At 52.8% G+C, this 27,018-nt stretch overlaps 1 protein-coding gene across 3 annotated transcripts in view; it reads right to left on the reverse strand.

Annotated features, from left to right (window-relative positions):
• Positions 1–27,018, reverse strand: part of TTC39A (tetratricopeptide repeat domain 39A) — a 52,109-nt gene that overhangs the window by 19,578 nt on the left and 5,513 nt on the right. The window contains exons 1-6 of one of the 3 annotated variants that reach the window (XM_057534155.1): positions 20,292–20,507; positions 13,057–13,161; positions 4,360–4,491; positions 3,386–3,462; positions 2,052–2,119; positions 137–201 (exon numbers count right to left, since the gene is read on the reverse strand). In XM_057534155.1, the coding sequence (XP_057390138.1) occupies positions 137–201; positions 2,052–2,119; positions 3,386–3,462; positions 4,360–4,491; positions 13,057–13,161; positions 20,292–20,329 (485 nt within the window). In that variant the 5' untranslated portion in view covers positions 20,330–20,507. Of the gene's footprint in view, positions 1–136; positions 202–2,051; positions 2,120–3,385; positions 3,463–4,359; positions 4,492–13,056; positions 13,162–19,743; positions 19,834–20,291; positions 20,508–27,018 lie in introns of those variants that run through there. The other 2 variants (XM_057534161.1, XM_057534150.1) reach the window with 2 other exon arrangements.

Below are 27,018 nucleotides of genomic sequence, written 5' to 3' on the forward strand. Positions count from 1 at the left end.
AGAAATCTATCTGAGGTCACACAGCATTCTAGGTTTCCTGCCTCCAGCCAGTGCCCTCTACCTCCCACAAAGCAGCCTGAGGGGCACAGGGCAGTAGATGCTGTGGCCTCAGGCCCCCCAGGCCAGCCCCACTCACTTGTAGGTCTGGTAGCTGTTTCGAACTTTGATGCCACCCTTGATGAAGCTCACCATGTTCTCGTCCTGCAGGGGGGAGAGATGCTAAGAGCTGGGCCTGGGTGGGTAGCCACAGGCTTGAGAGGGATCATACAAGGCTCTGGATACTGCCTGGCCCTCCCTGGGCCCAGCTTTATGAGGGGCCCCGCGTGGGTGGGGTCAGAGGCCTCCCCACTCTACCCCTGGTACTTGAGATGAGGGTCTTGCTTGCCAAACAAGACCTCCACAATGCCCAGGGCTCGACCACAGCCTCCTTTACCAGGCTCACATGTACCTATACCATGTGCTTGGAGAAAGGCCTGGAGGAGATGCTCCCACCGGTTAACAGTGGAGGAACTGTGGGGAAGGAAGAGAGACGTTCATTTTTGGATTGTTTGTGTTTTTTTACAACAAGCAGGTATCCATCACATTTGTAATTTAAAGCGCCAGGACCTCGGGACTTCTCTGGCGGTCCAGTGATTATGACTCCATGCTTCCACTAGAGGGGGCACAGGTTTGAACCCTGGCTGGGGAACTAAGATCCCGCATGCCACACAGTGCAGCCAAAACAAAAAAGCCCCAATACCTACAGTCCCCCTGACAGTTCCACTCCCAGGTACACACCCAAGAGAAACGGATGAACGTCTTGAAGAATGCTCACAGAATCACTGTTCATAGGAGCCAAGAACCAGAAACAACCCAGATATCCTTCAGCAGGATAATGGATAAACAAACTGGTATATTCATAGAAGGCAGTATTACACAGCCACGTACGGTTGGGTGAAGAAAGCAAGTCCCACACAGCTTGAGGCCTTAAGAAGCTCAAAGGCAACTAAAACATAACAATATGCTCTTCAGACATGAATAGGAAGCTGAGAAAACCATTTTTTAAAAACAGGGCGGGGGATGATAAATGCAAACTCTAGGTAGTGGTTTCCCCTGGGGGAAGCGAGGCAGAGGGCAAGGAGACGTGCCAGCAGGGTTCTGTTCTCCGGATGGGTGGGGGGTTCGTGCGCGTTATGTGTAATAAGAGAGTAAACAAACAACGGAAACAAAAGGCCATTCACGGTGCAATTACTACAGTGATCCTAACGAAGAATTAAGATTAATCCAATTCTAATCATCCGAGGTCCAAAAAGATAGAAAACTCACTGGCAAAAATAAACAGTACCCCAACAATAAAATTTATATGTGCCTCTCCACCCCAGTACACCTATTTACATGATGATTATATTTTATAATTATAATCCAGGCTTTTTGGTAAAATCATGACGTGATGGTTCTCTTAATTTCCACTGTGGTGAGGAGCATAGGCTCTGAGTTGGCCAGACCTGGTTCAAATCCCAGCTCTGCCATTTGTTAACCATGTGACCCTGGGAAGGTGGTTCCTCCCCCGCTAATCCTCCCCTTCATAGGCCTGTGAGGTGCTGATTAAATAATACATAGAAATGTAGGTAAAAACAACCATGCAATGTGTATAAGGTATGTAAAAATGACATGCCTGTAATGTACATACAAAGCCTGGTATGTTGCAGGTTCTACAAGTCAAGTTCTTGAATGAATCGCGTTTGATTCATTCAGACTAGTCTGCTGAATGAATCAAATGTAAAGCAGCCTCTGTCACCCCCGTGACATAAAAACAGCAGGGAAGCAGCAGTCACGAGGTGGAAGCACATCCTGGTAGTGGGTGGGAACGCGTGTGCTCCATGTGGAGGGGCAGGGCCCATCACCTCTGCCACTGAGCCTGCCCAGGGCCAGGAGTGTTGGGGTGACAGAGCCTCAGTCCTCGCCTCAACCCCAAGGGGGCTGGGCATGGCTGCTCTAGACCCTTCAGGCTAAGACGTGGTGATCCATCTTCTGAAACCCCCAGGCTGCTTGTACAAGAAGAGGGTTCCTACCTGCAGGAAGGTCAGGGCTGCTCTCTGCAGCAGGCACTCTGCGTAGCAGACCTCAGCGTGGATTTCCACTGCAAGGAGAAAACCAAAGCCCTGTGGCCTCTTGGGACTCTTGGCAGGAGGCTTGGGCCAGATCCTCCTCATCCCACTTCCCAAAAGGCAAAGGGAGCCTGAGTCAGCACCTGCCTGCCACCTCCCGAATCCCCATCACCAGGTTCCTTGGTGGCACGCACCATTGTCCTGAATTAGCTCACACCCCTGACCCCACCCCCAAGAATGTCAGCAGAGGGCCCTGGGCCTTGTCCTCTTGTCCTCCGGATGTCACTGTAGGTGCTGTGCACCAACACCCCTACAGTGCTGGGATGAATGGATAAACCCAGGGAAGCCGCAGGCTGCAGGAGTAAGGAAGGAGAACTAAGACAGCCCGAGGAGTCAGGAAAGACTTCCAGAAGAAGACGCCTGAGTTGGGCCATTTGAGTTGAACACGGGATGGAAGAATGAGGCAGGAAGAGCTTTCTCGGCAGAGGCCCAGGAAAGCCGAACAACTCAGGTGCCTGGGGGACAGCTGAGCCACAGAAGGTTGAAATGGGGTGGAGCAGGGAGAGATTTAGGGGACAGGGAAAGATGAGGGGCAGAAGTCTGGCTGTAAAGGGTCTTAAACACTGGTGGAGGCTTGCAGATTTGGTCCTGTGGGCAGCAGGGAACCATGGAAGGTATGAAGGAGAGAGTGCACCATCATAAGCACTGTTTCGCACTGGAACCCTCAAAGGGCTCTCGAGGTGGGGAGGGCCATTCGCCCCTGCACTAAAGGGCCCCAAATTGCTCATGGTTGGCTGCTGCTGTCTCCAGGACTGCCCCCTGTGGTCACGGCACAAAGATGCCACATGGCTCTGGCGGCCCAGACCTTCTCTTCCACGGCTCCCAGCTGTTTCATCTCAGTGTGTCAGCCTCTAGAACCACATTCCCCTCAGGAGCACGTGAGATCACTAAGATAATTAAACCAGTAAACCTAACTGCACACACAGTCCTAAGCCCACACTGGCCTGAGGAGCAAAGTGCACAGACCTTGTGACAGCATTTTCTTTCCTCAATTTCCAGCAGGTAATACCGTCAGGTAAGTGAGTCTCACCTGCTCCCCCGCCCTCACCCCAGCCCCCGACCTGAGACCAGTCCTCAAAAGGCCCCAGGTCTGACCCATCTGTGTCCCAGTGTCTAGGGCAGGGCCCGGCCCCCTGGGTGACAACCGGGAGGACAGCTGCCCCTTCCCACCCCTTCCTGGGCCTGGAACTGGGCTGCCTGGCGTCAGCAGAGTTGAGAGGACATCCCAGATGCCACACCTTCCGTGAACTGGTCCATAGCGGGGCGGTGCAACAGGTTGCTGAAGGAATCTGTTACAGAGGACTTCCTCCGGTGCCTGAAGAGGAAAACGGGGTCTCAGGTCATTCAGGGAGGGTGAGCGAAGGGCCCAGGCGCCTCCAACAGCATCTCCTGCCCCTCCCGTAGGACTCCGCACACTAAACTCCTGGCAACTCCCCCCAATCCAGGCCTTCTCACACCCTTGCCCCTGCTGTTGCCTCTGTATGGAGCCCCCGCCCCTGCCCCCTCTACCCTGGCCAGTTCCTAGTCACCCTACAGGACCCAGCTCTGGCATCACCTCCTCCAGGATGCCTTTCCTGCTCCTCCAGCTGGAGCCCCACGACCCCATGAGCTTCCCTGCATTGTGCTGGGATGTTACTGTCTGTGCCTGTCTCCCCGATCAGGCAGTTCAGGCGTCAGAGGGGCCGGGGTCTGAGGATTCCCTGGGTGGCCAGTGCCCAGCACAGCGCCTGGCCTAGAGCAGGCAGGGGTGTGTCCCAGTGAAAGATGACTCCACCTGTGCACGAACCCTGAGGGTCTATTCATTCACGCGTTCAGGCAGTTAACGTGTACTGAACACAAACTATGCACCAGGTCCCGTAACCCCGATGTCTTCATTCAGTCCCCACAACAACCCTGTCATCACACCCATTTCACAGATGAGGAAAGTTCAGACCAGAAAGGGGCTTGCCCAAGGTCAGCGAGTTATTACGTGACAGAGCCAGGATTTGTCTCTTCCCAATCCAGCCTGGCCCCTGGAAGCCCTCCGTGACTGGCTCAGACAACACAGCTCCTGGGGCAGTGCTAACAGGGACGGCTTTTAGCACTTGGGGACACCTTTTTTTAGCCAAAAGGAGTAGGACTAATAGTGGCATGTTAGGCACTGGGATAAGCCAAGGTGACAGAAGGATGGGCCTCACAACCCCTCATCCCTGTCCACACCCCCAGCTGCGACCTCTGACAGAGCGACTGGGCCTCCTTCAACATGTTGCCAGCAAGTAGGATGTCCTGGGGGTCAAAGGTCATCATGGCCTGCATCTCCAGGATGGTGGCATACGTCAGTGAGTGGTACATGCTCTCCTTGGTTCTGCCAGAGAGAAGGGACACGAGAGCATAAACTCCTAGAACTCCAAGGTAGCTGACCCTGTGTCATCACCCACCGTCCCCTCCCCCATCCCGCGTGGGAGGACACACAGGTCCAGAGAGGGGAAGGGACTCGCCAAGGGCTGACCCTTCCATTGCTGCTCAGAAGGCCTCGGATCCCAGCTCCTCTTCTTCCTGCTGAGTGGCCCTAAGTGACTCTCCAAATCTGAGCCTCGGTTTCTCACCCATTCCACATGGATGGCAGCAGCAAGGCTGCCGTGAGGACTCCGAAAGAGCTCAGCAGTGTGTTGGCCTGAGGCGGTACTCCCCTGCGCCAGCGCCTGCCTCTCGCCTGCTGCCCCACCTACCGCAGGTCCTGTCTCCTCAAGCCCCACCTCGGGCTTGCCCATCCTTGTCCCCCGGACCTCACTGACCTCGCCACCTCCTGCCTCTCCCCACCCCACCATCTGATCCTGTTGCTCTCTGGCTGAGCCCTCCAGTGACTTCCACATCCCATGAGACAATGCTGGGGGCCCAAGGCTCCACATATCACAGGCCCTGCCCACCTCTCCAGCCCAGCCCTCTTATCACTTCTGCTTCTGACCCGCCATCTGGTCACGTTCAAGACTATACCACACTGAACCACACACACTCTCCTCGAGAAAAGCCCCCATTTTCCCTCCTGCAGGCCTTTGTCCTTGCTGTTCCCTCAGCCTGAAATGCCCATCCCCTACCCCCGCATCCCCTGACTCATCTGCCAAGGCCCTCAAATGCCTCAAAGGCCACTGGGAATCCAGGGCTCCCTCCCAAAGGGAGCATGTGTCAATAACTGAGGCACAGGTCACACTGAACTTGTATCAGCCGAGGCTCAGCTCTCTCCCAGACTGTGGGCACCTCAAGGGCAGAGCGTGTGTGAGATTTATCTCTGACTCAGCACCAACATGACAGGGCTGAGCGAGCCGGTCTCAGGAAGCCTCCCCGTCCTGTCTCCCGGCTCCGCCACAGCCCCAGACCTCGCATCTAAAGGGTGTTGGAGGGGAGAGGGGTGGCATTTAGTCTAACACATGCAGAGAGCAACAGGCAAGGAAGGATGGGACCAATGCCAGTCCCCCTCTGTACGTGGGGAAGTCACAATGTGTCTGGGGCTTGATTTATGCTTCTGCAAAATGGGGACAATAATGCTGGCCCACCCGAGTCCATGTGGGTCTGGCTGGGGATTACCCTTGCCTGGCACACAGTAGATGCTGCAGTGATTTTTTGCTCCCTTCCCTACACTCCCTTATTAATTATTTTCCAAACTCCTCAGTGCCAGGCTTATGCTGGGAACTTCAGGGGAGAGAGAGATGACTAAGGTTTATAGACCATCTATTCTATCGTAAGACTTCACCCGTTCCTCATTCATAAAACACCTCTGTAAATTAAGTTGCTTTTTTACTTCTGGGTGATTCTCAGGTGATATTATCCTTGGAAGTCAAAGGTTCATGAAGGAGACCAGTCCTGGCAGCTGTCGGGACACCTCCCAGGTCTCTGCTAGAACTGCTTATCTGAGGGCAGTGGCTTGTGGGAAAGGAGGCCACAGCCTGCAGTGGGGACAGAACTCAGACTTCAGAGTCTCTCAGACACAATTTGGAATCCTGGTCTCGCTAGTCACCAGCTGTGTGACCCTCGTGAGTCTTGTAGCCTCTCTGAGCCTCAGGCTTTTCCTCCGTAAAATGGATACAATAACCCTTCTCCCCCAGGACCTTGGGTGGCTTAAGTAGGGTGCCCAGGCCAGGGCCATAACACCGATGCTCAATGAATGTGAGTCTGAGTCCCTCTGTGTCCTGCCAGGGTCAAGGGTCATTGCCCTACATAAAAACTTTCTCCCTGAGGAAGGGTTTCCCGGGCAGCACACAGACCCACCTCCCAGATAATCCCCTTCCCCCAGGCCTCTCCAACTCTCACCCTCCTCTCCCCCAGGCCCCAGGCCCGGGACTCAGCCCCACCTGCCCAGCCCAGTAGGAGGGAGAGCCCCGCCTGGGCAGCTGGCAGGCGAAGTGGAATTTCTAGTCTGAGGCCCAAGGCCCCGACAGGCACCTCCAGCTGGGAATCCTAGCCCCTCCCCAGCCCATGACGTGGAAACCCCCAACTCTGGTCTGGACTGGGATTCAGGGCACAGAGGTATAACAACCCCCCAGACCTCAGGCACCCCAAGTTTAGTTTTTACTCCACAAAGTCCTTGTACATATGGCGACCAGACCCCTAGAAGCAACGATCCCCTCACCTCTGAGCTAGACCCACCTCTAGGACATGATGCCCAATGGGGTCTCACCTGCCAGGCCTAGACCAGCTATCAAGATGGGGAGGGCACTGGAAGAGCCATCGGAAGAGCAGGGTGTTGGGACCGGGGGCTCCTTGGCCACCTGGAGGTCTGCTAAGCCCAGCGGCCTCCAGCCCTTCCCTCCTCTGCCAGTAGCCAGGGCTCAGGCCCTTGTCAGCTACTCGTCAGCCATCCTGTCCTCACCATCAGGGTGACTGACTCTGACCCAAATCCCACTGCTCTTTCCTGGGGACCCCTCTGCAGTCGCAGCCTAAGGCCTTACTTCCCGAGGACCTCTCTGGGCGAGGATGCCCCCCTGCAGCCTGTCTCAGAGACAGACCCCCTGCCTCCAAGCCACCCTTCACCCTCATGAAATCCCCCCACGCCTCTCAGACCCACCTCGCTGCCCTCCTCTCCAGCCCAACCACCTTCTGGGGGACTCATATCCCCAGTCCACCTTCCATCACCCTGCCCTCTCCCTTCTGGGACCTGCCCCAGCTCTCCCCACCCCAGCCAGGTTGACTATCTGTCTTCCTCAAATACACTAGACCCTCGTTCACTGCCAGGCCTTAGCACCGGCTGTTCCTCTGCCTGGAAATGCCCTCTCCATCTGGCTGACTCCTTCTCATCCAGCCTCTCTCAACTTAAATTTGTCACTTCCTCCAGGAAGACTTCCGGGGCTGGCTTCACGGGTGTGCGATCTGTGCAGTCACACAGGGCTCCATGCTTGGTTTAATGCTCTGCTGTCACCGTCTTGAAACCCTTAATAATTTTTGAACAAAGAATTCCACATTTTCATGTTGCAGTGCACCCCGGAAGGTATGTGGCTGGTCCTAAAGCCATTATTACTTGTTTCACTGGGGCCATGAGGAACCCTGAGAACGGCCCACGCCCCGCTCAGTACTGCAGCCCCAGCACCCGGCCCGCCGCCGGCCACACGAGGGCACTCCTGAGGCGCTGCCAAGTGAACTGGCCCCAGGCGTCCAACCACCCCATCCCATGGGTCACCCCTTGACCTCCCCGTCAACCCACAGACCAGCTCTGCTTCTGGAGTCCTGCACGATACCACCCACCCTCCCGGCCACAGACTCCCCGCCTTCCACCTGTGCGCTCGCTCTCATCACTCCCACTGCGCCATCCCCCCACCTCCAGCCTGTCCTCTCTCCCTGACCCCCCAGCTGAGCTTCCTCATACCAGCCACTCTCTCGTCAAAACCCTCGCTGCTGGCCTGCCAACTCCTGCTGCCCTGGTTATGAGCCGCGCCACCGCCTACTTTCTCCGCAGCGCTGCCACTGAGCAAGGCAGGAGGAAGGCACCAGCCACATGGACAGGCACGCTCTGAGCGGGAACCCCAACCTCGGCCCATCCGGCCACTCATAAACTTCTGCCCAGTCCCTGTCACCTCCCCAGCCCAGCAGCAGCCTGGCCGCTTCCTCTCAGCAGGGGACTCTGCTTCCTCCCTCAGAGGAATCCCAGGACAGTGCAGGGGCACACCACCCTCCCTCCGCCCCACACACCTGTTCTACCTCCTTCCCTCCCTCCTGGAAGAGGCGGCAGGTGTGAGGCCCTCTGTCCCAGGGAAACTCCACCTGCTTGAGATCCAGGATGGCCCGGGGGCAAAGTGTGGGCTGTGGAGCCGAGTGGGGCTGGACGTGCGTCCTGGTCCTGCTACTAATCAACCATGACCATTGTTTTCACCAAATGTGTAGCTACCATGTTCCAGAGACAGTGCTCAGGGACACACACAGCACGAAGTAAAATAAACTAGAAGCTACTCGAAGAAGTGAAAAAGAGAAAGCAAATGGTGTATATATGGTGACATGTATACACCAATCTGTATAAAACAGATAACTAATAAGAACCTGCTGTAAAACAAACAAACAAACAAAAAACAAAGTAGTCTAACATGCAGGTTCTGGTGTTAGTTTGGGGGAAAAAAAAAAGAAAGAAGTGAAAAAGGGAAAGCAGAAGCTGGGGGGTGGCGGGGGGGAGGCTTGGAGAGCCCAGTTACTCCCCGAGGGCAAAGCGTGGGTGACAGCGAAACGAGACACCATGCGTGCCATGGGGAGCAGTGGGTGACACTGACCCCCCAGCGTCCTTCACAGCTTCAGCGGCTGTGAATGGGGAGAGGAGACCACTTTTGAGCACGAGTTATTTTATCTTGACCAGTGGTTCTTAACAGAGATGGGGAGGTATTTTTACTGAATCTGCCTGCCCCTCCCCTGACAGCTGGCAGTTCCTGGAAACACTATTTGGTTGTCACAAGAAGGGGCCGGGAGTCTGCTCATGACACCCACTGTTTGGGGAGGAAGCGCTCCAACTCAGAAGAAAGCAAAGACCCTTTTCCGGAATGGGGCAGGAGTCAAGAGAAAGAGAGGTTACAGGGCCTCCCTCACGTGTGAGATGAAAGGTGGCCTCACAGGAAGCCTGTTCTCTCTGCGGTGCTTCCTTCAGGGCAGGCGTTGCCTCTCGGGGGCCTGGGTTGCGGGACCCCTAGAAGAGGGCCCTCCTGAGGTGAGGGAAGGTGAGGCGGCCCCTCAGCGAGGAGGGGGCTGAGGGCAGGAGGGGGCAGTGGCAGAGAGGAGCCACTTCGGGACGGGTAGTGACCAGCAGGGAAGGGGAGCCGGGGAGCCTTCCAACAGCACTGGGAGGGGAAGCCAGATGTTCAGTGATGGGGCAAGATGGGGCCTGGCCTGCCTCAGGCAGCGGCCACACTCCTGAGCAGACCCGGCCCTGCCGCACCTCAAGCCGGATCCCCCCCGAGGGTGGGGATGAGGTGTGAGCGCTGCTGGCAGAGGGACCACCGTACGACTCAGGACCACCAAGCCCTGGAGCCGCCCCGCTCAGAAGCTGGGCCACTGACCCCAGACAGGAGATCGATGGGTCAGTCAGGCCGGGAGAAACTGAACAGGCCTGGCCTGGGGCTTGGGGAAAGCCGTCCCCCCACCCCAGCACCTGCTTTCCCTGGGGACCTAGGGGAACCAGTGGTGGCAGAGGACAGCCTAGAGCTGAAAAGAGGGGATCAGGCAAGCAGGCAGCAGGCATGATTAGACCCCTGGCCCCTCACCCCTATCCCAGTCCCAGAACTCAGGCAGCCAGGGGCTCTCTGTCCAGATTGAGGAATGGAGGATTCTTCTCTGGAAAATCTAACATCTGGGGCCCGCTCTCTGCCAGATCATCCAAAAGTTGATCCCACCAATTACAAGGTTTCTTGGCCCAGACTTTCCAGTTGGCCTTTGAGTGAATTTGCTCTTAAATACGACCAGACAGACAGCCAGGGACCATTGGGCATTTCAGGGTAGCGCCCCCTGTCCTACCATGAGGAGAGTATTCCCCCCCATTAAACACAAAAAGGAAACCTGGAGAAAGCCAAGATCATGCAGGGAAAGAATAAAATATTTTTAAAAGAGATAATATTCTGCGATAATAGTAATAACAACAATAAATACTTATTAGAGGGCTTGCTACATGCCAGGTCCTATCCTCAGGACACTCATATTTTTAAATATACATATAAAGAACACAGCGCACTCATAAACAAAGAATAAGATGTTTTAGGAAAAAAAGAACATTCAGAGAACACTGAAGAGTACTAGGGAATTAATCATATGATTACACACAAGAAAGAAAAGTCAGTGGATTTAATGATAAGGTTGAGGAACTCTCCCATAAATCAGAGGAAAAAAGATAAAGAAATGTGAGGGGGGTGGTGTGCGGATAAATATCTTAGAAGAGGACTGATCCAGGAAGTCCAATACCTGCCTTAAACAAAGCCCAAGAAAGAGAAACAGAACATGGAAGGATCATACGAGAGAATTTCCTAGAATTCAGTTTCTGAATAAAAAAATACCAAGGGGACTCCCCCGTTGACGCAGTGGTTGGCAACCCGCCTGCTAACCAGGGGACATGGGTTCGAGCCCTGGTCCGGGAAGATCCCACATGCCACGGAGTAACTAAGCCCATGCGCCACAACTACTGAGCCTGCGCTCTAGGGCCCGCGAGCCACAACTACTGAGCCCGTGTGCTGCAACTACTGAAGCCCGCACGCCTAGAGCCCATGCTCGGCAACAAGAGAAGCCACTGCAATGAGAAGCCCACACACCGTAATGAAGAGTAGCCCCCGCTTGCTGCAACTAGAGGAAGCCCACGTGCAGCCACAAAGACCCAGCACAGCCAAAACAAACAAAGAAAAAAAAATGCCAAGTAAAAAGACCTACATTCTGGCACATTATTGTGAAATTTCAGATTTGCAGGAATAAAAGAGAAGATCCTAAACAACTCTGGAGAAGGAAAAAAGACCCCATGCCATGTAAGAAGAATTAGGATTCTCCCGGCTACGGTACATGCCAGAAAACAACGCCTTCAAAATTCTGAGGGCGAAAGATCATATTCATGCAACTCTCTCTTTGGAAATTTCTAGAGGACATGCTCTAGTAAAATGAGGGAGGATACAGATATGAGAGAGAAAAAGCCAGGCCAAGCAAACAGGAGAGCAGCAAAGGGGATTCCAGGAGCCGGCTGGAAGGTGGCCAGTAAACAGGTCTGTCCTCCAGGGGAGAGGTTTCCAGGAAAAAGAGGGACTGAGGGCTTACTTGATATGTCTGAGTATTTACGGAAAATCTCATGACTTGATGGAGTAGTTATAAAGAGTTCAGGATAAACGTATAGCAAATCAGGCAAATGAAGAAAACAAGACAATTATTAACTCCAGAAAGAAAATGTAATCTTATAATGTAAGACTTGTCTCTGCAATGAGCATAATTACATAGTTATAATAATGAAAACACTGATTACTGATTTAGCCAGATATTGTGATATAATGATAGGAGGAGGGAAGGGAGGTGAGGCAGGGGTATAAGAAAGCTAAATTCTTGTCAACCATCAGGTGATGTGTAAAAGCAAAAAGTTGGGGCTTCCCTGGGGGCGCAGTGGTTGAGAGTCTGCCTGCCAATGCAGGGGACACGGGTTCGAGCCCTGGTCTGGGAAGATCCCACATGCCGCGGAGCAGCTGGACCCGTGAGCCACAATTACCGAGCGCCCGTGAGCCACAATTACCGAGCGTGCACGTCTGGAGCCTGTGCTCCGCAACAAGAGAGGCCGCAAGAGTGAGAGGCCCGCACACCGCGATGAAGAGTGGCCCCCGCTTGCCACAACTAGAGAAAGCCCTTGCACAGAAACGAAGACCCAACACAGCCATAAATAAATAAATAAATAAATAAATAAATAAAAATTTTAAAAAAAAGCAAAAAGTTAACAAGAGTGAATTTTATGGTATGTGAATTATATCTCAACTTAATTTCAGTTTTTAAAAAATTGAAAAAAGTGGTAAGTAAAGAAAGAGCACTCTAAGCATATTATTTAGAAATAAGGCAGGGACTTCCCTGGTGGCGCAGTGGTTAAGAATCTGCCTGCCAATGCAGAGGACACGGGTTCAATCCCTGGTCAGGGAAGATCCCACATACCACGGAGTAACTAAGCCCGTGTGCCACAACTACCGAGCCTGCGCTCTAGAGCCCGCAAGCCACAACTACTGAGCCCACACGCCACAACTACTGAAGCCTGCGCACCCTAGAGCCCACGCGCCGCAACTACTGAAGCCTGCACGCTCTAGGGGCCAAGTGCCACAACCACTGAGCCCGCGTGCTGCAACTACTGAAGCCCACGTGCCTAGAGCCTGTGCTCTGCAACAAGAGAAGCCACCACAATGAGAAGCCCGCACACCACAACTAGAGAAAGCCTGCGCGCAATGCAGCCAAAAAAAGAAGGACGGCAGTCAACACTAGAAGAAATGGCTAAACTACTGTCATCACTGCCCCAGAGCCTTGAGTAAAAGCAACTCAAGTCTTCAGCGCTTTGGAGGAAAATAACAAAAAGGGGCTGTTTTAGAGCTGGATTCAGTGGGAACAAGAAATCAAAGTGGAAGAAGCTGCAAGACCTGAGGGGAAGGAAGTCACAGTGACCTAGGGGAGGGCCTGGCTGTTCCTGGCTGTGGAATGGGGACCCTGAGCCATTTTTATGGGATTCTCAGGGGTCACAGTGACCCAGAAGGCTGAAGGCATTGAGTTACACAGGGTTCCTCTCACATAAAACCTCTGGTTCTCCATCCGACATCCCCATCCCTAGACTTATGTGTGTGTGCACGCGCATGCGCGCGCGCGCGCGCACACACACACACACACACACACACACACACACACACACACACACACACACACACACACACACACACACACACACACACTCCATCCCCAACCTGGGCTTAAGCCTCACCTGGGCTTGAGGTAGCTGAGTGCTTCTGAGAACTGGTTGGTGAGGAAGAGGTCCAGGGCGGTCATGCACTGGTCCAGGGACTCGTGGAGGCTGTTCACAGGAGTCCTGATGGGAGAGACACAGGCATGACCTGGGAGCTCTCAACAGAGCCTCAGTTGAGAGGTTCGACTGTCCTGGCTGGAACAGAGCCGCCCAAGGCCCACTCGAACTCCCTGGTGGTCCTTGGATGCCTGTCATGAGCTCCTCCAGGCTGCCCACTCTGTACTAAGACACAGGGCAATTTGGACCTACCTCTAAGTGTCCCTAAAGGTGGGAGGGGGAGCAGAAGGGGGTGGTGTCATCTGAGATTGTGGGGAGGGGCTGAGGATGGGATGTGGTGGGTTGGTGCAAGGAAACCTCAGGAATAAATTTATCTTTCCTCTCACAAGGGTAAAAGGAGTCTTTGTGGCCCTTCTGACCCATTGGACTCTTCTGCCCCCACTGGGGGGCACAGCCTACCCACTAAATCCCACTTCAGCTCTTTTCTTACCTCCTCCTTCTCTAGGCCTTCTCCTGGCCTCCTCAGGCCTGCACTCTAGAACCCCACGGGCGCTGTCACAACGGGCCATAGTGGGCAGCCACCCTGTAAGAGCTGCCCAGGGCCTTTTATGTTCAAGGGCCACCTTCCCAGTGGCACCTCCAGTACACCCGACCTCCTTCCAGTCCTTACACTTCTTGACAGCTCTTATCACCCTCTGACATTTTTTTTTTTTTTTTTACTTATTTTTGTGTTTATTGTCTGTCTCCCTCCACTAAAATATAAGCTTCCTGAGGGCAGGAATCTTTGTTTTGTTCACTGCTGTATCACCGGCACCTAGTATCTGGTACAAAATGGGCTTTTGATAAATATAGGTTAAGTCAGTGAATGAATGAATGGATGGATGGATGGAGAGCCTTGGGCTAGGAGAGCAAATCCCTGACCTCTCTGAGCCTCAGCTTCCCATCTGAAAGACGAGAGATGATCCCAAAAGTCCTGTCTGATGGTCTTATGAATGTCTCTTCTCAAGGGGTCTCTTTTAAGTAGAGAAGGTTCTAAAAAGTGTCCCGACGATCTTACTGAAAGGAGATCCTTTGCCCCCAAAGTTAAGAAAAGTTCTTTCTCCACCAGGTAAAATTCTACACCTATCATAAGGCCCAGCTCTAATGTCTCCTCCTCTGTGATGCATCAACAGAACTTCCCAGGCAAAATTAAACATGTTTTGGTCAAAACTGAACTCTTGATTGTTCTCCCAAATCTGTTCTCCAGATTTGCCATCTCAATAAATGGTACCCCTCGACCAAGTTTCTCAAGTCAGAAATAGTCATCCTTGACACATCCTCCCCCTGGCTTCTGTCATCTACTCCATCAATAAGCCCTATCAGTTCTACCTCCTGAACATCTCTCAATCCACTTCCTTCTACACCCAGTGCCCCCCAGTCCAGGCCACTACCATCTGTACCCAAGTCTGATGGAAGACCCCTCCTCTACTCCTGTCCATTCCTAACTCTTCTCTGTTATCCCATTTTATTGTTTTTCATGCCTCTTCTCTCTCTTCTTTGCCATCTCGTTCACTCTCTCAGTTAGATTCTGAGTAATTTCTTTAGATCTTTCATTTCGCTAATTCTCTTTAAGTGGGTCTCATCTGCTACTTATCCTCTACTGAGTTTTTAATTTCAGTGATTTTATTTTTCATCTCCAGAAATTCCACTTGGTTCTTTTTCAAATCTGCTTGGTCATTTTGGGCAGTATTTTGTTCCCTGTGTATTGTGGCAAGTCTATCTTTGATTTCTTTACACATTTTAAACACAATCGGTTAAAATCAATATCTTATCACTCTAGGATCTTAGACTCTTAATTCTGCTATTTCTTGCTTCTGGTATCTATTGCTCACAGTGACTTGTTTCCTTGTGTGTTTTGTAATTTTACCATGAGCTCCTATTTGACTGATCCCAAAGGGATCTTGAAATGAGAATCCATTCCTCCAGAGAGGATTTTCATTTACTTCAGCCAGGTTCCCTGGGGTGCTACCACCCCCAAGACCATTTATGTTACTTTTTTTAGTTTTGCATTTCCAGGACCACAGAGGTAGTGTATATTCAAACCTGAAATTTGTGTGAGGGCAGACCAACATGTATAATCGCCTAGGGAGCCTCTTTGTCCCCACAAGAACTGTCGTCTCCCTTTGTGGTGGGTGGGTGTTTTTTTCTAGTCAATGCACCTACTTGCTGAGGACGCCCTTTGAAGGTGGCAGATTCACGTGAGGTGGTAGGGAGGCTAAGTTCCAACTCTTCGCGCTGTCATTGGGTAGCCCCCAAGTCCTTATTTCCCATTCCTTAAGTGTCATTAAAACTCAAGGTTCTGGGCTTCCCTGGTGGCGCAGTGGTTGAGAATCTGCCTGCCAATGCAGGGGACACGGGTTCGAGCCCTGGTCTGGGAAGATCCCACATGCCGCGGAGCAACTGGGCCCGTGAGCCACAACTACTGAGCCTGAGCGTCTGGAGCCTCTGCTCCGCAACAAGAGAGGCCGCGATAGTGACAGGCCCGCGCACCGCGATGAAGAGTGGCCCCCACTCGCCGCAACTGGAGAAAGCCCTCACACAAAAACGAAGACCCAACACAGCCAAAAATAAACATAATAAATAAATAATAAATAAAAATTTAAAAAAAAAAAAAAAACTCAAGGTTCTAGGTTTCTGGAATGTGTAAACACCCTCAGGTTGCCGTGGCTTCATCTTATTTACCAGCCTGGTTTCAGCTCTCTCTCAATTCTTGGCTTGAGCGGATTTGTTACTTCTGTGGGCACTCAGGAATGCATTTTAAAGGATGTATGTTGTAACTCATCCAGCCTCTAGGTAGTTTTTTAAAGGGATCACGTAGGAAGCATTATTCCCTTTACTCTGTCCTTCTCATAATAGCCAAGATTATCTTTTTAAAACCCAAATCTGACCATGTCACTTCTGGATTTGAAATCCTTCACTGTCTTACTCTTGGGATAAAGATCAAGTTCCTTTCCAGGACCAAAAAGGCCCCACTGGAAGCAGCCAGGTTTCTGCCTGAGCCAGTGCCCACCAGCCCAGCCCCAGGAAGTCAAGTCCATTGTCCTGGCTTCTGCCCATCTCTAAACGATTCCAGAGTCGAGAGCCTACCTCCCACTTCTACGCACACCCCGCTCCCACCCCCACCTCCACCCCCATCAAGAAAGAGGTTCTGCCTCCTCGGTCTACCTGGAGAGAAAGATGCACAGAGAGATGGACTGACAGCACAGAGGCACATAGTCCTTTCCCTGGCAGCCCCAGCACCACTTTCCCTTAACTGTCATGAGGTGGGTCTGCAGTGACCTCTCCAGATGGGCAGCTGCTTTGGGGCAGCGCTGGAGCTGATTTCTTCCCTGCCACAAATATCCACCGATCTCTGGCTCTGGGCCAGGCCTGGGGCTGGACTCTGGGGAAAGAAACTGGACCCAGACGTAGGCCTGCCCTTGAGGGCTACAGTGACGGCCAGAGCCATCAGGGCTGTGATCATGGGAGTCACTGGGGGCTGGGGAGGCCCGGAAGTGAAGAGGGGTGCCGTCAAGGAAGCTTTCTGGATAAGATGGCCCTGAATTGAGGACAAGATGGAGAAGGAAGTCCCAGAAGAGGAAAAGAGTGTGAGCAAAGGGCTGGAGGCATGATACCATAGTGAGGAGGGGGCACAGGCCCTCATGGGGCAGGTGGAGAAGACAGAGGCTCTGGAAGGCCTGTAAGTGGACGGGTGGGATGGGGGCATCCCAGCTGGCTGGGGAGCTCAGGCCGGCTGGGGACACTGGCCCCATTTGACCTAATAATAGCATGAACAAACACCTATCACCACTACAAGAATATCACTTCAAGTTATCTAAATTGATGACTGCATTATTTCACTCAGTCCTCCCACCAGCCCCAAGAGCCAGATGTTCTTATCTGCATTTGACAGATAAGTGAAGACAGTGAAGACAGGAACCTGATGTCCTCCTCCCAGGAACCTGGGAGAAGACAGAAATACTTTCTGCAAGAGCAACCTGCCAAACCGTTGCCCTCCCCTGGCTGTGACTGAGGTCCCCACTTCTCTGCAGGCTGTCCCCATGTCTTTAAGGCCTTTCTGCTCCAAACCACCCTGCCGGGGCCCAGGCCAAAATATTCCTGGGCTCCCAAGTGGTGATGGTGGCCTCTTTGCTGTGCCAGGTGGAAACTCTGGTATGGGGAGGACGCCGAGCAGGGTGGAGCGTGGAGCATGGCTGGTGATGACTAACACCAGGAACTTTGGCGTAGTGGGGGAGGGGGCTTGAAGCCAAAGTGAGAAGAGAGCCACCCCACTCCCCTTCCTTCCCACCTCCCCACGGTGGTCTGCCTGGAAACCACTACCTTAGTGTCTGATGGGCAGAGCTGGGGGACCCTCTTCTCCGCTGGAGACAGGAAACCCTCCTACCCCGACCCCAGTCAGGGTGAGGTGGGTGGGGCAGTGGAGGCAGGGCAAGGCAGTCACTCAGAGAGCAGACTGGAATCAGAGCTGGCTTTTACTTCCTTCCAGCATTCAGGGGGAACTTTTGGCTCAGGGGGTAAGGCAACCTATCCATGGGGACCTGTCACTTCCACAGTGACCTTTCTAAATTGCAAATACGATTGTGACTCTGCTCCCAGAGTCCCGCTTAGCTGTGCATAAAGCGAGTACCACGTGGCAGGGAGTGATGTGGTGTGGCCTAGGTAGCGTGGAGTTTTGAAAGCAGACAACCCTGGACTCAAGCTGCAGCTCAGCAATCACTTGTTGGAGAAACGTGGGAAGGTTCTTTAACCTCTATGAGCCTCAGTTTCCTCATCAATGAAATGGGAATGACCTACCTCCCAGGGTTGCTGGGAAGAATGACTGAGACAGTGGAAAGCACAATAAGAAGTATTCAGGAAACGTTAGCAATTTTTTTTCCCTAAGATTATGTATTTCCATCATTTCTTTTACTGAGCAGCACCACTTTTATAATGAAACTAAGTAACTTTAAAAGATTGAGTGCACATTTCCTGTAAAATCCCAGCAACTCCACTCCTACCTGGCAACCTGGAAGAACACTCACATACATGCAAAGGACAATCATTCAAGAATATTCATTGTTTGAATAGCAAGACACTGGGAGCCACCTCAGTGTTCACCAAGAAGGCTGTATAAATAAATAAATGATGGTCTCTACATCAGGTGGCATATCATACTTCAGGCAAGTGGGGACCAGGGCTTCAAGGATCAAGAGAGCTAAATCTCAGTAACCTGAAGCTGAGTGAGAAAAAGCAAGCTGCAGAATGATTTATGCTATATGACTCCATTTACAGAAAAAATTTAGAGAACTACATATTTTTTAGGCTTATACATACTCAGCAAAAGAATAAAAACAGACAGAGAAATGATAAAACCAAAATTCAGGATGGTGACTATCTCTGTAGAGGGAAGGGTGGGGTGGTCCACAGGGGCTTTGACGGTCTTTGCCATGGTTTATTTCTTAAAAAGAATATGAAATAAACAGGGCACAATGTTAACATCTGAAAAAGCTTGCTGGCAAGGGCATGGAGTTCATTTTATTATTTGCGATATTCTTCTGAAGGCTGAAAATATTTCATAATTTTTTAAGTGGAGGAGATTTAAATGTTGGTCTTTTCACCACTGAGCCTCACACATGGGGCCGGGCCCAGAGCAGGCCTGGGAGTGTTTGTTGACTGCCTGAATGAGTGTCTATGGTGAAGGTGGAACTGCTTTGCCCCTGCTCTACTCAGACCCCACCAGAATGGCACTGACCAGGGCCAGGGCCAGATGGACCTGGAGGGCATGCAGGTGGGCAGGTATGAGGACGACCTGCCAGTGCTAGAAGGGTAAGCTCATTGCCCTGGAGGCCCAAGGAGGGGCCAGAGGAGCCCTGGGTTGTAGAGAGGACTCAGTCAGGGATGTGAGTGTGCAAGGAAGAAAGATGAATGAGGGTTCTAGTCTGGGAGTTCAGGATTCTTTGATAGGTGCCCTGCTCCATGCCTGCCTTCTCTCCTGGAAACCATTTTTCTGGGCCCAATGGGGTGGTGCTCAGGACTGGGCAGAAGGGATTTAACCAGCTTCCAGATTTACAAAGACCAGCCCAGAGAAGGAAGGGAGCAGCCAGCCCAGCCTCCCTGTATTTTCCAAAGGAGGGACCAGAAGTCTAGGGAGGATAAAGGACTTGGTCCATGTCATACAAAACGCTGCCTGACTCACCAGGCAACCCTCCCCCAGGCCAGGGTGTCCACCGGCCACCCAACTTCCAAGCCCTCAGCCTGGGACACACACAGGCCCTGTGGAGGCCGCCAGCTGACAGCTGGCTCCAGCCTAGTCACCTCCCTGTTCATGTGTTAGTCCTGAGGCCCTAGGCAAATATTGTCCCTGGTGGTGAGGCTGCAGGCAGAACGGCAGCCCTCCCAGCTCACCTGCGCAGGATCTCCGCCCAGCAACCTCCTGGCAGTGCCGGCTCCCAGCCGCAGGGCTCCCAGCCCCTATCCACGGGGGTCCAGGAATGGCAAAGAGTTGCTCCAGGTCTCCCAGCAGCTGGCAGCTGTCACTGCTACAGGGGCGGTGTAGGGGTCCTACAGGGTTCCTCAACGGGGTGGGGTGGGGATGAGCAGAAGTGCCACGTTGAAAGTGACAACACCCACCTTTACTACCCCTGTTCCCGCTGTGCCCGGTGGGCCGGGCCGGTTCCTATCTTAGTCTTTTAACTCCTCCGAATATCCCTGAAGATGAAGTACTGTTTGGCATCGCTGGGTTCAAATCCCAGGCCCACTTCTCACCTCCTGGGAGACCTAAGACAAGTCATTTAAGAGCTACTGCTCAGTTTCCTCACCTGTAACGGGAGTGACAATAAGAGCCCACCCACAGGTGTGGAGGTGTACACGCCACGAGCGGAGGAAGGAGGCTCTGACCCGGCTGCGGCCACAGCTTCCTAACAAAGTTGGGACCCAGCGGGGAGTGACCGACCGACCCAGGGTGCCCAGGGCGTCCACCGTCCCCGCGCAGCCCCATCCCCGCTCCCCGGAGGCGGCGGCGGCGGCACCCGGAGGCCGGGAGGGGCGGGGGTCGCAGTGCCGCCCGGCAGAGGCTGGAAGCCGCAGTGCGGGCCTCGGGGGAGGCCAGGCCCGGCGCCGCCCCCCCGCCCCGCCCCGCCCCGCCCGCGCCCTCCGGGGCCGCTCCGCCGCGCACTTACCCCGCGGGCACGGCGCCCGGGGCGCCGGCCGTGGTCATCGCCGAGGGGGGCGGACAGCGTGTCGCCGCAGACGCCAGCCGCGGCCCAGGTGCTGCCGCCGGAACCCGGAGCCGGCGCTGTGCCGCCGAGCCGCGGACGCGGCGGCCGGGGAGGGGCGCGCCAGGGGCGGGGAAGGCGGCGGGGCAGGGCCGGGCCTCGGTCTGCCCACCTGCGCAGTGGGGCCAGGCCGCCGCCCGCCCGCGGCCGACCGCAGACGCCGGCCAAGCAGCGGGCGGGGGCTGTTTGGGGCCGGCCCGCCAGCGGAAGGCGCCCCCGCCCCACCTCCGCTCTGACGGGTAAGACCCCGGGGCGCCCAAGGTCTGCCCGACCCATGCCCCCGGGAGCGGGGGCTCGCTCTTTCCTCAAGGAGCCCCACCAGTGTGGTCCCGGGAAGTTCTCCTAGGCCTGAGGTCCACCTCCCTGCCACTTTCACCGCCCCCCGACCCGAGCCCTTCATCATCCTACTGCACTGGTGGGGGGCATGCATGCAAAGAAAGGCACGGCCTCCAGAGTCAGGCTTGGATTTTAATCCCACCCACTTGTCCACAGCTTGACTGTGTTTTCAGGAGACCAGAAGGCAGAAAATAACGCGGTTTAGCACTCACTGCTAGCCAGCAGTTCACACTCGCCTCCTCAAATAGTCCCCATAACTGCCATTTTACAGATGGGGAAACTAAGGCACAGAGTTCATGTGACTTGCCCAAGGCCACTCACCTAAAAAATGGCAAGTCGTGATTGGAACTCAACCCTCCTGACTCCAAAGTGCACACTCTTGCCCTCTGGGTCCCCTCTCCCCTGAATCCCCAGGGCCTATATGGGGTCACCCATAACACTCCTCAGATGCCTACTGTGTGCCCAGCCCTAAGGTATATGTCTAGGACCAGGATTGAAGGCGACCTGGTCTCCTGGCAGAAGAGCCACTGGCCCATGAAGAGTTAACCAGCTACCACGTCCAGGCCCCAGATGCTCTTAATCATGACTCATCAGAGCACGTGGCTGCCATTAGCGCTGTCCCTTCACAAAGGCAGGGGACAGAAGGAGGAGGGACTCCAGCACCCCTGGATCTGCCCTGAGCTCCAGGATGTTAGAAAAGGAAACAGGAGGAGTCTGTAGAAGCAGCCAGGATAGAAAGAGGGCTTAGACTAGGTCCTGGGAGAGCCAGGCAGATTGGGCCTGGTGGCAGAGGGGAGAGGTTTAGGGGGATTACTGTTTAAATCTAAACAGGTTGCCTGGAAAGGTAGTGAGTTCTTATGCTGTCCATATGTGAGCAGAGGCCAGGTGCTCACTAGCAAGGGTCATCCCACCTCTGGGATTCTGACATAGGCATGGAAAAGATAATTAACTACAAGGAGTGGGCTATGATAACATCCACTGTCATCTCCAGAAGTCCAGATAAGGGAGAGTGCTATATAGGCTGGGGGCTTCCTGGGCACACACTGCTCTAACCCACTTTGACCTCCCCTATCACCCTGGGTGAACACCATCTGTGTATGGTGGGGGTGGAGTGAGGTTTGTATGTGACTGTCTCTGCCATCAGACTGGGACCTTCTGGAGGGTAGGGCCTGGTCAGACATCTCTGTATCAGTGCCTAACTAATCACCAAAAACTTTAACACTGAGCCTAGCACTTTACCATTTTCCTCTGAGGTAATGATTATAATAATGACTGATATCCATCGAAGGCTTATTATGTGCCACACATGTTAAGTATGTAACATGGATTATCTCATTTAATGCACACTTTTAACCACCTCTCTGAGCCTCAGTTTCCTCATCAGTAAGATGGAAGTACTGCCTGCTTCAAAGGGTCATTGTAAGGATTAAGCATTTATATGTGTAAAATGCCCGGAATGGTGCCTAGCATGTGCTTACGGTGTTACATAAGTGCTCTGACGATGGTGGTGACAGTGCCAAGGTAGATGCTATTATTCTCCCCCTTCTACAGATGAAAACTGAGGCTCAGCTTTGCCTTCAGAGCTGGAACTCTGCCCATGCCACAACGGTGGCAGTGATGCTGGGGCCACTCGCCTGGTGAGTCAGAGCATCAGAGTGGCCCACCCCTCCTGAGGGTTCCACCTGGGTAGTTCCCGGCCCCCAAGAGCTCCTGCCTAGCCCCAACCCTGGAGAGCCTGTGAGTCACCATTATTTCTGCCTCCCAACCCCGGTGACCCTGCTCAGGTCACCTGCTCATTCCCAGGGGACCAGGAGAGCATCCTGAGTCCTGGGTTCCTTCCTCCCCTGCCAGGGGACCTTTTTTTCTGGTGCTTTGTGCCTGGGAGATGCGAGGCCTGTTTTCCTCTCTCATCTTCTCCCCAGCCTGCAAGAACAAACCACTGAGCTCAGTGCACTTCTCAGTGGCCCTGAGACATCTCAATATAGACTGTTTTCACCAATACCATTTCTCAGCTTAAGAAGGCCTTCAGGAAATTCCCTGGTGGTCCAGTGGTTAAGACTTGGTGCTTTCACCGTCAGGGCCCAGGTTTGATCCCTGGTCAGGGAACTAAGATCCCGAAAGCTGCATAGCGTGGCCAAATTAAAAAAAAAATTTTTTTAAAAAGAAGAAGAAGGCCTTCAATAAGTATCTGTTTAGTGAAACCTCCTCAGAATGCTCCAGAAAGCTCCATAGTAGCTTTATCTCCCATCCTACAGATGAGAAGACTGAGGCTTGGACCAAGTGTGACTTGGACTCAGGTCTAGCCATATCTTAAACCAGGTCTCAATTCTATCCTGTAGAGAAAATGTGTGGAAATGGGTGTGTGTGTGTATGTGTGTCACAGAAATAGGGGTGTGAGCATGTGAAAAGTGATGCCATCGTAGAAGGAGCTTAAGCTGAGAAGTCAGTTCTCCTCTCTGAATCTCAGTCTTCCATCTGTAAACCTGGAATAATAGTGCCAACCTCTCAGGGATGCTGGTAGGCTTACTGAGCATTACTTGGGTGACCCCTTGTCCCCTTCCCTATTCTCAGTGCCTTTCCCCAGACCTCTCCCTGGAGAAAGCCTCCACCCCCAGCCCCAGCCCCACTGTCTCTAAAGCCCAGAACTCCCCACCTCAGACCCTAGAGCCCTCCCAGCCCAGCTGAGCTGGTGACTGTAAAGCAGGTTTTCTTAAAGTGAGTGAGCCCCACCCAGCAGGTTACAGGCTTGGGCTCGTTAATAATTCACAAGTAAACAGGCCCATCCACAAAGGGCCCTGGAAGAGGGCTGAACCAGTCACAGTTCTTCAATATTCCCTGGAGAGAGGCCCTTAGGGGGCACGAGGCCTGCTCCTTGGGCCGGCTGCCTTCCTCCTCAAGGACTCTGGCCCCGACTAGCTATGAACCTCAGACAAGTTACTGCCTCACTCTGGCCCTTAGTTTCTCTCTCCCCACCAAATATAAAAGGGAGAGATTGCACCAGGAAGTCAAGGGCCCTCCCTGCTCTGATGTTCTCAGTTCTGGGATCTGAGCTCTTTTATGAAAGTCTGGTCTCCAGGAGCTGCCAAGCGTGGGTCTAAGAAAGGAGCCTCCAGTCAGGCACAAAGGACCAAGAACAATTCTGAATGAAAAGAAGATACAGAATGCTAATGAAGGGTTTCTGGCATCGAGTGGCATCCCGTCAGAGGTTAGAACTTGGGCTGCAGGACCAGGAAGATCTGGCTGGACTCCTGCCCCACCGTGTCCTGGCTGTGCAGCCCCAAGCAAGTCAGTCACCCTACTAGCTCGAGGCAGGGCAGGGAGCGGTTCAGAGAGCAGGTTTGCAAGCCAGGGCTTATACCCCACCTCTGACACCCTGGACTTCATCTCTGAAATGGGGATGTTGGTGGCACCAACCTCACTGGGTTGCTGTAAGGATTAAACGAGATAAAATACACAAAGCTCTTGGAATGGGGCCTTATCATTATTCTTTGAGCTTTAATTTCCTCACCCATAAAGCAGGGATAACAAGATTGTCGTGAGCATTAAATAAGCAAATGAACCCAAAAGAGCTTTGGAACTATGCAAGGCTGTCCAGAGAAGAGGCATTTCCCCTATGACGTGCACCCAGACCTGGCCAGGACCACAAGGACAGAGCAGCGTCCATTGGACATTTACTACATGCCCTCAGGGCAAATGTGCTACCTCACTCACTGCTGGTGGGAGTAGAAAGTGGCACTATCTTTCTGAAGGGCAGCTGGAATTATGGGCTGAAAGCCTCAGAAAGATGACCAGTAACACCTGGGTAGCAAACATGTCTTCAGAAAAAATCACAGACACAAAAGATTTATGGTACATTGATGTTCATCATAGTGTTTCCTATAATAAAGATACAGCTGGAAATAACCTAAATGCCCATCAATGAGGAATTAGTTCAGGGACTTCCCTGGTGGCGCAGTGGTTGAGAATCCGCCTGCCAGTGCAGGGGACACGGGTTCGAGCCCTGGTCCCCGTGTGCCACAACTACTGAGCCTGCACTCTAGAGCCCGCGAGCCACAACTACTGAAGCCTGTGCGCCTAGAGCCTGTGCTCCGCAACAAGAGAAGCCACTGCAATGAGAAGCCCGTGCACCACAATGACGAGTAGCCCCCGCTCACCGCAGCTAGAGAAAGCCCGTACGCAGCAACAAAGACCCAACGCAGCCAAAAATAAATAAATATGTATTTAAAAAAATAAGGAATTAGTTCAGTGAACTATAGTGAATTTGTAGGGTGAACTATTCTGCGGATATTAAATTTATAGAGAATTTATTTGCCTGGATTACTGCATTGTCTCCTGTTTCTCTGCTCTTACCCTTGTCCCCTTATTGTCTACTCTCTACACAGCACCAGACCCACATGATCAGATCATGTCACGCTCCTGTTCACACCTCTGCACTGGCTTCCCATGGTGCTCAGTGCAAAAGTTAAAGTCTTCGCATGGCCACCAGGCCTGGATGCCCTGCACCCCCATCTCTCTCTCTGATATCATCTCCCTTTACTCTCTTATTCAGCCACACCGACCTCCTTGCTCTTCTCCAAATATGTCAGGCAGGCTCCCACCTCGGGCCCGTTGCACTTCCTGTTCCCTGTGCCTGGAATGCTCTTCCTGCAGATATTCACATGATTAGTCCCTCACCTCCTTCAGGACTTAGCTCAAATGTTACCTTCTCTGTGAGGCCTTCCCTGACCATTCTATTTAAAATGGAACCATTGCCCTCATTCTCCCAATTCCTTTGCCCTGCATTATTTTTCCCATAGCACTTGTTATCTGACATCCTGTATATTTTGCTTATTCGTTTAGTCTCTGTCTCTCCCTACTAAATTCTACACTCCACAAGAGAAGAGTTTATTTTTGGGTTTTTTTCCAGCTTTGTTCTCTAACATATTTTCAGTGCCCAGAACAGTGCCTGGCACACAGTAGGTGCTCAATAAATATTTATTGCATGAATGAGTTTTTGAGAAGGTGGAAAAATATGAAAAAAGCAGAATACAAAATTACACATCCAGTACTAAAAAGAAAACCCCAATGTCTATGCATTTGAGAAAGTATGAGGAGGCTTCAATTTCCTCATCTATTAGAATTGGAGACAACAGGGCCCCCGGTCAGAGTTGTGGTGCGTCGAAGGTGATGATGCTTGTCAAGTCAGGGCGCAGCCAAGGGCAGATCTTGCTGTTATTACAGATCACTGAGGCATCAGAGCTGGAAGGGCACAGGGTCTTCCGGAGGCAGGGGCCTAGTTAAGAGGGTGTCGGGGAGAGAAGCTGTGGCTGGAGGGAGCAGGGGCAAGTGAAGGTGGAGAACGGTGACGATTTGAGTGCAGTGCTGTCCTCAGAGCCTGGGGAGCCGCCATCCCCCTTTGACTGGCCTGGCCTGCACTCAGGGACAGTGCTTGGGTGTGCCCTTCAGTCACTGATATAAAGGAAGTACCCACCCACCAATTTTCTTGGAAAGAGAGCAGAGTTACTTCAATCTGACACTTGGATGCTCTCTCTGGGGGAGGCTGTTTCTTAGCTGGAGATGAATTTTTGCAGGGGGTGGGTACTTGCAGGGCGATTCTGCAAGGGGGTAAGGGGAACCCCTGAGGCTGTGGGAGGGAACATGCACGGACAAACTTCGTCTGATGGGGGAAAAAGGAAATCAAAAGGAATAGACCTGACCCAGGTCTACCTGGACAGGTGCCTGATGTCCCACCTACTGTATTAATTCCTAATATAATTGTCTGGGTTATAATATAACCAGCCAGTTAGTAGGCTGGGCAAAGGATTTTACCTGAAAGCAGTAGATTTCTGCACTGCTGTTCACCTGGGAAAGGGCTGATCTTGAGAAAGGAAAGGAAGGCTTGGTTGTCTTGGTTAAGGCAGAGATTTCCTCCTCTCTTGGGAGGGAAGATGCTGGAAGACATATATTGGGCCCTCCCAGAAGTGGAAGTTCTGCAGGAAGGCTCCTTCCAGGATGGTTGAGGGGCTTGGAGAGGAGCCATAGAATCATAAAACTCAGTTGCTCATTCCTTGCATCCCAAGGTGGCCTTAAAAGTTACAGCCTGGTCCTAGTCAAGTGGTAGGGAATTAGGGGAAAGGTCTGTCCCACCCTTGGGATGGGGTGATAAAGCAAAGAGCCTATACCCTCTCTAGGCCAGGGAGGTGGTGGTAGTCATGGAGAGAATGGGACTGGGGCTGGCAAAGCCACAATCGCAGGGGGTGGTGGGTGGCACAGATCCCAAGAGGGGTTCATAAGGGACTAGTTCCCAGCTCCCAGG

Source organism: Balaenoptera acutorostrata, chromosome 1, assembly GCF_949987535.1.
Source record: "Balaenoptera acutorostrata chromosome 1, mBalAcu1.1, whole genome shotgun sequence".
NCBI classification, from domain to species: Eukaryota; Metazoa; Chordata; class Mammalia; order Artiodactyla; family Balaenopteridae; genus Balaenoptera; species Balaenoptera acutorostrata.